We start from the raw sequence: 10,000 nt of genomic DNA, 5'->3' as shown, positions 1-10,000 counted from the left end.
AGATCTTGTATGTCCTTTCACGAAATTCCCTGATTGACAAAATGACCACAGAATCCCTGAAATAGACCTTGACACTATCTAGTCTTCATCACTCGAACTCTGACCCGCAGTTCCAGCCAAGAAACACCCTAAACCCATGCTTCGTTTCCCAAGACCAAATCCCGCACAAGCAAGGTCCCTACAAGGGTCAATAACTTTAAAGTCTCCGCTTTGTCTCTCTATTTTCAACTCGTTTCTCTGAGTATACCTGAACGGCAAGAGTGAAGCTCTTTGAGTAGCTAAATTTGATCGCATGGGGCCTTCCCTCTTGAGAAATAAATTTTTGTCTGTCCTATAAAGAACGCCTTTCTCTACGAAACCGTTAGTTAATGAGTGAAGTGTTCTGGAACCAAACGGAGATAGCTGACCAGATCCATTTGTAACTTCGGCGGTCTTTGCGCCACAACTATTGCCTAAATGAACACCGTTTTCGATCTTTTTAGGTTCAGTTCTTTCCTGTGCAGCATTGTCTTTCTCGTCCACAACACCATCGCTTGTTTTTTCCATAGTTTTGGCGATCTCTACGGACGTGTTTCCAACATTAACCTTCAAGGTCGAGGCGTGGTCCTTCCATTTCTCTTTAGCTCTATTCATGATGGCGTCCATCGAATCAGACCACCCTAAAAGGCTAACAAGTTTTTTGACTCCATCGACAACATCTCCTTGCTGAACAATATCGTTGGATCTCCTTTCCCAGCGCCGAGAAAAAGGTCCCACGATCTCTCTGTTCAGAAGAAGGCGAGGTGTGGAACGATCTACGGTATTTGCTATTCCGGCAAAGGGTTCAACCTAGAAATGCAAATACAATGCTAAATCATACGTTAACTTGGTCACGCATAAACAACATTACTGTCTTCTTTTTAAAAAAATTATCAATTTGTGTTCAAAGATGAACGAAAAAGGATTTTATTTTACCGTTACAGGTCTCATTTTTTTCTTAACACGTTTGAAAATGACAACATTGATGACTTTAACGTCTACGACAGCGACGGAAACTTCACCTCAAAATAGAACTTTGCGCTACCGCAAGCCTTTCGCGCTCGTTTAAGTCGTGCAACGCGGGGAAAGGAAACCTAAAAACAAATTGGTTCGAGAGGATTCAAATTAAAAATAGCGAATGAAAGGTTCACATTTGGTGATTACACGTCGCTGTTGAACAAGGTACCGTATAACTTGGCGCTATCCATTATACGAATTTCGCGATTAGTCCATTTTGTTGACGTTGTACAAAACGGGCGAACTATCATAAATCAGGATTGGTAAGGCCGGTGTCACAGCGGGCTTGGGCCCCCCCCCCCCACCCCCCGCGGTTTCCCCAATCCCGAGCAAACTCTAACTATGCTTTGATAAACAGTTAATTGAACTGTAATGGGGGGTCCAAATCCAAGAAAGGGGGGGGGGGGGGGAGGGGGGGCTACATCCGCTAGCGGATTTAGTCCAAATTCTCTAGGACACCGGTCTTAAATTATGCTAAGGCTAACGTTTCAAAGACCCCAGAGGGGGGGGGGGGGGAGATAAAACGACCTTCCAAACGTTTCAGGATTGAAAAACAATTCATGAAACTGAGAACCTCTTATCCTAAGCTGCTCTTTAAACATGTTTTCGAGACCAGCAAAAGTAAAATAATTACAAAGATTCATGACTGAGTCATTGCAGTAGGTCATTGTCTATGCACGGTGAGATGCAAATACAAGAGGAAAGAGACTAATTCTGGAAGAGAAGCAATCTTAATAGAAATAAATCGAAGTCATTACCTCTAATGACGTTCCCATGATCACAAGTAGATCACACTTTGGAAAGTCTACAATGTATGAGTAAAATCTCTTGGGCAGGTCCTCGCCAAAGAACACAATGTCTGGCTTGATAACACCCTGAAAAAACAAAACAAAACATTCCTTTTGTCCCTAATAGCTCCAATATTATTTAAGACGTTTTTCAGATAACGCTATATTTTCTGTCTAGATTCCACGTTCCCCAGTCTCTTTTCAGTAATAAGGGGATTTCAGAGATTTTTGCGGCGAAGACGCAACGTCAACGGAAGCTTACTTACTAGAAATAAACACTGTTATAATTAGCATATACCACACAGGTGAGTAGTGGTTACCGCGCATTCTGAATCAATGGCTAGGTCAGAGACGAATAGCAAGTAGTATTCACCTCTGAGCAAACGGAGGGAAACAAAATTGCCTCTCGCTTCGCTTCGGTTACCGAGGCGCAAATTCTATCGATAATGAGGCAGATTATTAAACTTGTCATGATTGAGTAGTATATACTAAAACAATAATTCTTCATCTCGGTGTCCGGTGAATAATAACATCGGAGCTGAGGCGGATGACTAATGTTAGAGAGAGGATCACAGTGAAATGAGCAACTTGTTAAGTTGCAAAATATGTATCATATGACATCAGAAACTCATAAGGGTTGAAACGTGTAACGGCCCCTTGTGTGCTGCGAAACAAGCTTCTGAATATTCAACTTGCTAAGTACCATATTTGGAACAACAAGAACGAGGGGTTTCCAAATATGGTACTTAGCACTGAAACATTCAACCAATCAGTTTGCACTGAATCTTCGGAAGCTGTGAACGCGCGTTACACGTTTCAACTATTATGGCTTTCTGATGACATTTGATATACACTCTCTATCATTCGTGCACTTCCTATGGCATCTTTGGCAACTCAAAAGTTATTCATTTTTCTATGATGATCTCTCTATAATCAATCAGCTTTATGATCATCAAAACATGTTCCTTTTGTAATGGCACAGATAACTAATTAATGAATTTAATGCCACTTCATGTGTTGCTTGTGCTTAATTACTTGTCTCTCGAGTGAAAACCAGCTTTTCTGAGTGATTCAGAGCAGAGGGACAATTTGTCATTGACGTCATATATGTATCAGTCCTTTCATAGATTGAACATGTGATCAGACCCAATTTCAGCATCACAGGTTATGCCTATATCAAAAAGTATCCTTTGCCACATGAAAAGAGCTTATATAATGTATATTCAGGCTATGTGCATGGTCTCAGGTTATCTTGGACACGCCATGCGCTCTTCTAGGCCACAATATGCCAAATGTACTTCAATTATTTATTGTAAATTTTACGAATTTAGCTTGAGTTGGCCACTAGGTAAAGGTTCAAAGATTCAATAAAAATTGACCAATCAATCAATTTTTCCATCCATACATCCATACATCCATCCCTCCATATGAGCTTATGATATCACCAAAATGAACATATAAGCCAGCTTATTGCATAAGACATTTAAAACAGCAAAACCATTACACTTACAGTGCATCTTGCGCTGGAGCACTTCGGAATATCTCCTTTCATAATGGTTTTCTGTGTGTTGAAGACAAATTTGAATATTACATTCTTTGCATTTCTTAGTGCAATAGCAAGCCACAGTCGAGCTATGCTACCCAAAATCAGTATTTCCAAACATCAGGACTGATAGATGTAATGTGAGATCTACTTAGGTATTTACAATGGAAAGCCATAATTTAAAATCACGTACAATCAGAATATTGAATCTGACTTGAGACTATATGGTAGGTAAGTTAATAATATTTGTATGTATGGTAAATTGATTAACTCATTAACACAAGCAAAATCATCAGGTGGGGAAGGGTTAGAGGGGACAGTTTTTGACTGGACCCAGATGTTGTTAACCCTTTCACACCTATTTAAAGTTCCCCTAATCAGAGAGTAAAATCATCTGGCATTTGCCAGAGTAAAATCTATAGGTGTCACTGTCATCAGATGGGGGAAGATTAATATTAATAATTACTGTATTAGCATTCCATATAAATATTATTACAAAATGGAGTTACACTGTAACTCACTTTTATTTGTTCACCATCGTAGCTCTTGTGACATCTTATACATGACGCTGTTGAGAATGTCCCATGAGCCTCCACAAGCTTGGCTGCTGGTATGTCTGCCACTTATCGGATTAAAAAAAAAAAATCATTTTTATTGGGTGCAATGAAATGCACTTTACAACAATGAGCAAGGAAAGAGCCTCCTTTCTCACATGTTTTTACATCAATGTGGTAATGTACTTTGAATCACAACTTTTGTAACATTATCACTGAAACTAAAAAAAATCACTAAATGAAAAAACAAAGATGCAATGAGGAAAAAAACATTTTTCTTGACATTTTTTCTTTGTGGGAGGCGTGGTGGCCACATGGTCAGTGTGCTTGACTCCGGACTCCGGATTGAGTGGTCCGGGTTCGGGTCCTGGCCGGGGAAATTGTGTTGTGTTCTTGGGCAAGACACTTTACTCTCACGGGGTCTCTCTCCACCAAGGTGTATAAATGGGTACTGTCGTAATGCTGGGGGTAACCCTGTGATGGACTAGCATCCCATCCAGGGGTGGAATAGAAATACTCCTAGTCGCTTCATGCTACAGAAACTGGAGATAAGTGCTGGCCTGGTGGGCCTTCTAGGCTTGTAGTGGACTTTACAAGTACCTTTTACCTTACATTTTTTCTTTACATTACATTTGCTTACTAAACTTCAGGACTCTATCTTCAGAATCTACATCACAATGATACGGGAAGGAGAATTTCCATTTAACAAACTTACATCTTTCCAAGCCATCAATATTTTGTGTGTACATTCTCAACAGCAGACCTTTGTCATGAAGCAATTTCACAAAGTAATGCACATAGTTTGGTTGGTAGTTTCCTGGATACAAACTCTTTGCCAAGCAGAAGAATGGCCTTGGGTCGTACCAAAAGTAATCCACATCAAAAATGGCAGAAGGTTCTGGGATTTTGTACTGCTGTAAGTTGTCATAAAGGCCAGTTCCTGGTGTTCTGCATAAAAAAACCCCAAATGCCATAATTATTGTTATCTGATGGTGAGATGGTGACATTGAGAGAATCGATTGAAAAAGTGAGTACAAGGTGTACAAATGTAAAATAAGTTGCTCCTATGACTACTGCATACGTGCCAACTCTCCCGGATTATCCGGGAGTCTCCCGGATACGGAACGAATCTCCCGGTCTCCCGTACGGGTCATTAAATCTCCCAGATAAAAACGACTTTGAACTTTTCACAGACGTTTCTCCATTCTAGACTCAAATTGCATCCCCAAGTTTTAAAAAAAATCGAGTTTTTCGAACTCCTTTCTTTGTTTCTTAATGCATTTCTTCATCTCTGAGTTTCAAACACACGTTAATAGAACTAAACAAAATGACTTCCTTTAGCTATCATAGCCATATAACCGATTGTTTGATTGGATCTCCGATTAACCAATAAAAATTCTTGACATAAGTACCCTGTTTTCCCGCAAATTCACAATGGCGGCATAATATTCTTGTATTCTGAAGGAGCTGCTGGGGGATGGGTGGGTGTGTTTAGGGGGTGGGGGAGCAGAGGGGGAGTGGGTAGGTTGATCGAGGGGGGACGGGTGGGGAGACCGGATGGAAAAAATCTCCAGATTTTAGATCTCCATAGGTTGGCACCTCTGCTACTGGTCCCTGCAAGCCAGTTAAAACCAGCCAAAAGCCCCCACAGAAGGTAGCTGTATAAACAAGTTAAGTGGAAATATAGGAGAACAAGGGGTGCATAGGGATTTGCCTTCAGTTACATTATAATATCTGCATTCACCCAACACAAACACTTTTCATCACTACAAGGCTTTATCAATAAATAACCTAAAATCAGATGACGTGGCTAGTCCGTGGTGTAAGCCTGCACAAAATGTCCCAAGTGCCTTCTTATGACAGTACATTTTCAGTTCTTTGGTACAATTGTCAACTTAACACTATGCTAACTATGAAACTTCTGTAACCCTGTTAGCTCTGTGACTCTGTTACCTTTGTAACTCTGTGACCCCCAAGCCTGCACAAAACATCTAGTACCCGATGATGTCATTCTAGGTTGTTCATATAGTTAAACAATCCATTTTTCTGCTTGTTTTACCTGAAGTCAGGTATACCACTGGGAGTACTGATCCCAGCGCCAGCCATAACAATAATGTTCTTGCATCTTTCTGTCTTGATAAGATCCACAATATCCTCCACTGACTTCACAGCATTAGTACCAAGTCCACGTACATGATTCAACTTGGGTTTCCTTGGCGATGTGCTCTTAGATCGCAGAGGTGGATGAGGTGTGGGGGCCAATGAAATCTTGCGAAATGACGAAACCAATCCAGTAACTGACTGGTTTGCAGCCAATGGGGCAGGCTTTTGCTTAGAGCGTTGTTTACGTGGGCTCATTGTCCTTAGCGATGAGGTGCTCGAAGACTTCCGCACTGTTGTTTTACTAGGTGATGCCAATGGCAATCGTTGAGACTTTGTGGATCGCATTATAATGGCCGCTACAATCATTTTAATCACATTTCGCAAAAAAATGAAGAGTAAAAAAAATAAGCATACTGGAGCCCATGGAATTATCTAAAAGCACTTTAAAATCCCAAAAGATAAACAAATCAGAATTACAGAGTTAGAGCAGTTTTCAATTGAGTGTCGTAAAACCAAAACCAAAGTAATTACTTTAACGAATCAAAAAGGACGGAGACAATCCAGTAAACCAATCAAAACTCGAAGTAATTACACGTAGCCGACACAAAGCGCGGGAAAATGTGCACGCGCGAGCCACGATTGGTTTTGGTTTCACTTCTGATTGGTTGAAAAAATGGCGCGAGAACTTTAAACCAATCACTGAGTGAAGTAATCATAAACCAAAGTAATTCACTAATTACTTTCGACACTCAATTGAAAACCGCTCTATATTATTGATTATAAATCAATCCCAAATGCAAGGATTACGTAGCTTTGATCAGTCGTTGCTTTTCAAACTAGATGAAAGCACCGCTGATTAATTGAGGTTCTTATTACTCCTTGACGTTTTGCTCATTTAGCAATGAAAAGTAAGTCATGAAAGTCATTAGAAAGTTAAATATTCCCAATTCGCTGTCACCAAGGAAGTCAAGTTATGTAAACGAATGACAACTAAATCCGTGTTGGTTTTGAGCTTGATCTCATTTACAGATTGAATAATCTTACTTCACTACACAAATGAGAATCAAACGCACATTAATCAAACCGGCGATAAAACTAAAAAATTATTACCTGTCCGAAAAAAAAATGCGTCGGCAGCAGCCGTCACATAAACAAATTAACGCGAGTAGCACTGGACACTAGAGATTAATTTGATTATTTTGCCGCTGGCTTGCGTGAGCCTGTCACATCGACCTTCTTCATCCCACCATGTTTTTCCAACCTGCGTGTAAGGAATTAAGATTAAAATCAAGCCTCTTTGGCGGACTTCAGCCATAGAAAAGGTAGTATAGCTTTGGATAGGTCCTAAGGGCATTGAAGGCCAATTTGATGTTATCCATTGTTTTAATTCTCAAGCGTTTAACTCAACCTCTCTCCATTTGCACATTCCAATTGCAATCGGTCATGTTCATTCGCGAACAGTTTCAATTTCTATCGCATGGCTTATTATATTGCATAAATATCTAAGCTTTCGCAGATTGATAGTGCATCGAATATTGTCAAGAAGATATGATTTGGAATAAGTATGATTATCATATAGTCAGTAGAAATTACTGGACGTTCAAATAAATGTCTTAATTTTAAAGTAAGTGAATTGAAAGCGCTGTTCTAAAATGTTGGCAAAGTTTTCAGATACTGGTACTTGAATTCTGTAAAATTTTCTGTATTTCTGATTGCATTTCAAGGCCCACCTTCAACTGACAGGCTTTTTGACCATTTGTTTTGTTATGGAAATTTGCATTGCTTATTGTAGCGATCTGTGGGAGGCGCGGTGGCCTCATGGTTAGAGTGCTCAACTCCGGATCGAGTGGTCCGGGTTCGGGGCCTGGCCGGGGACATTGTGTTGTGTTCTTGGGAAAGACACTTTACTCCCACGGTGCCTCTCTCCATCCAGGTGAATAAATGGGTACCGGCGTAATGCTGGGGGTAACCCTGCGGTGGACTAGCATCCCATCCAGGCGGAAGTAGAAATTCTCCTAGTCGCTTCATGCTAATGAAACCGGAGATAAGTATCGGCCTAATTGGCCTTCTGGCTCGTAAGCAGATTATTTTACTTTTATCATAGCGATCTAATTGAGCAAATTTCAGCTTTGGTGGAATTTTCATATATGAAAATTGTTCTGCAGCATGCAATGCCTGTCGAATGAAGGTGGGCCTTTAACAGAAGCATGAGAAACCTTATGTTACATGGTTGCTCTTACCTTGATTCATCCATTATTACTAATTTCTTAAGGCGATATTCTGTGCACATGGCAGTTTATCTTAAACGTCCCTTGGAGTTCACAAAGATGAAACTGAAAGACTTGATATTTGCAGCTGCTAAAGCCAAGGCAACCATTTTACCCCATTTATACCACGCTACATTCTCAGCATGTGAACACTGCAGATCTTTGGCATGGGTTTTGGAATTTTTGTAAAGAATGATAATATTACTATATGAAACACTTGGAGTATCTCCAGTGTAGAATTTGCATAATATGCACTTAGACAGGTATTATTTTTGAAGACCTGCCAAAGTGTTTTGTCCAGCTGGGATTTAAACCTATGACTATTCTCCTTTGCCTGAGAGGCTAGTATCTTCTGCCATTTAGCTGAAATGATAGGGCTGCAACAATACACCAGTGCACCAGTGAATCGCGATATTTTTTGCCGCAATACAAATATCAATATTTAATTAAATAAGCAACATCTTACGATATTATTATTATGATTATTCGTGAACATTCAGAAATCACTCCTTAAGGTGCAAAAATAACTCTTTTGTAGCTAGTTTTTAAACACAGAGGAAAGAGAATTCCATTCTTTTTTTGTATAGCTTCCGATCTGACACATATTTTCAAGATGCGTACATTGCGTTAATTGTCAGCTGACAAAATCTTGTGCACCCACGGACGAAACATGCTGTTCATTGGAAAATGTCTTCCCATTGTACATAATTATTTATTTAATGATGTATCGAGATATGTATAGTATCGTGGCACCTGTATCGAGATATGTTTCTTACTGATAGTAAAATAATGTATGGTTGTAGCCCTATGAAATGAAGATGCTTAATATTGTTTCTTTTTTCTTTTATAGTACAGTGCAATGGTTTGTCGGTAATTCTGGCAGTACTCTTTGAGGCATGGGTCGAAGAGCCAAGGATAAACAGCTTGTTGCTCAAGCTTCCCGAAGACGAACTGTTCTGCAAATAGACAGAGTTTCTAGAAGAGAGACTGCGGAAGGTATGTAATTATTGTGGAACATCTTTGAAGCAAAAAAAAAAAAATTATGAATAGAATTAATGTCTGTATTTGAAGTGCAGGGTGAAGCGATCCTCACTCTTAACTTGATAATTTAAGCAATTGTCACTTTATAGACAACTGAGACATTCAATTTGCAATTTGCAACCATGGACAGCCAATTTGCCACTATGTTGAAAATTTTCTTGTCCGTGTCTTTTCGTATTCCGGAGGAGGAGTGGTATTCTTGTCACTAGTAGTATTCTTATCCCTACGTTTTTTTGATACAGTTTCCAAGATATTTCCATATTTTGGCACAACCCCTTTTAAAACTCAGTGAATGTACATTGTACACAACCTGAAGCCTCTGAAAGTGCATTATCAGTCAATCATACATGCTGTACATGTTCTCTGGTCTGTAAGCTGATTAATCAGCAGAAATGTGAAGTTATTCCATGGTTTCTGCCTTTGATTTTAGTTCCAAGTAGTAGTGGACAAGCAAGAGCCATAAATCCCACCAGCATCACAGGTAATATCAGTCAACCATCTATAGTTACTTGTAGGGGTTCAGTAAGGGCTGGCCACCAGGCCAAATTGACTATTGTCACACCTTTGCGAGGCTGTTTCCATTATGTCTGCTTACTTTATTACATAAAAAATGTTTAAAATGCTGGGCTGCCAAACCCTAAAGACCTCAACCCTGAGCAAACTCTTAAT

At 39.8% G+C, this 10,000-nt stretch overlaps 2 protein-coding genes across 2 annotated transcripts in view; one reads left to right on the top strand and one right to left on the bottom strand.

Annotated features, from left to right (window-relative positions):
* The window catches only part of LOC137969724 (uncharacterized), a 7,831-nt gene extending 656 nt beyond the window's left edge, over positions 1 to 7,175 (bottom strand). The window contains exons 1-7 of the mRNA XM_068816060.1: positions 7,134 to 7,175; positions 5,980 to 6,379; positions 4,636 to 4,868; positions 3,888 to 3,988; positions 3,334 to 3,384; positions 1,794 to 1,910; positions 1 to 828 (exon numbers count right to left, since the gene is read on the bottom strand). The exon at positions 1 to 828 is cut by the window's left edge and continues 656 nt beyond it. Of these exons, the coding sequence (XP_068672161.1) occupies positions 79 to 828; positions 1,794 to 1,910; positions 3,334 to 3,384; positions 3,888 to 3,988; positions 4,636 to 4,868; positions 5,980 to 6,368 (1,641 nt within the window). The 5' untranslated portion in view covers positions 6,369 to 6,379; positions 7,134 to 7,175 and the 3' untranslated portion in view covers positions 1 to 78. The remainder of the gene's footprint in view (positions 829 to 1,793; positions 1,911 to 3,333; positions 3,385 to 3,887; positions 3,989 to 4,635; positions 4,869 to 5,979; positions 6,380 to 7,133) is intronic.
* A 73-nt stretch (positions 7,176 to 7,248) lies between these two features.
* LOC137969682 (formin-binding protein 4-like) overlaps positions 7,249 to 10,000 on the top strand; it is a 25,138-nt gene continuing 22,386 nt past the window's right edge. Inside the window, exons 1-3 of the mRNA XM_068816015.1 lie at positions 7,249 to 7,345; positions 9,141 to 9,286; positions 9,762 to 9,812. Of these exons, the coding sequence (XP_068672116.1) occupies positions 9,187 to 9,286; positions 9,762 to 9,812 (151 nt within the window). The 5' untranslated portion in view covers positions 7,249 to 7,345; positions 9,141 to 9,186. The remainder of the gene's footprint in view (positions 7,346 to 9,140; positions 9,287 to 9,761; positions 9,813 to 10,000) is intronic.

The sequence above is a fragment of the Montipora foliosa genome, chromosome 9, assembly GCF_036669935.1.
Source record: "Montipora foliosa isolate CH-2021 chromosome 9, ASM3666993v2, whole genome shotgun sequence".
NCBI classification, from domain to species: Eukaryota; Metazoa; Cnidaria; class Anthozoa; order Scleractinia; family Acroporidae; genus Montipora; species Montipora foliosa.
The sequence above is the reverse complement of the archived record's forward strand: the minus strand, read 5'-3'. Positions and strand labels throughout refer to the sequence as shown.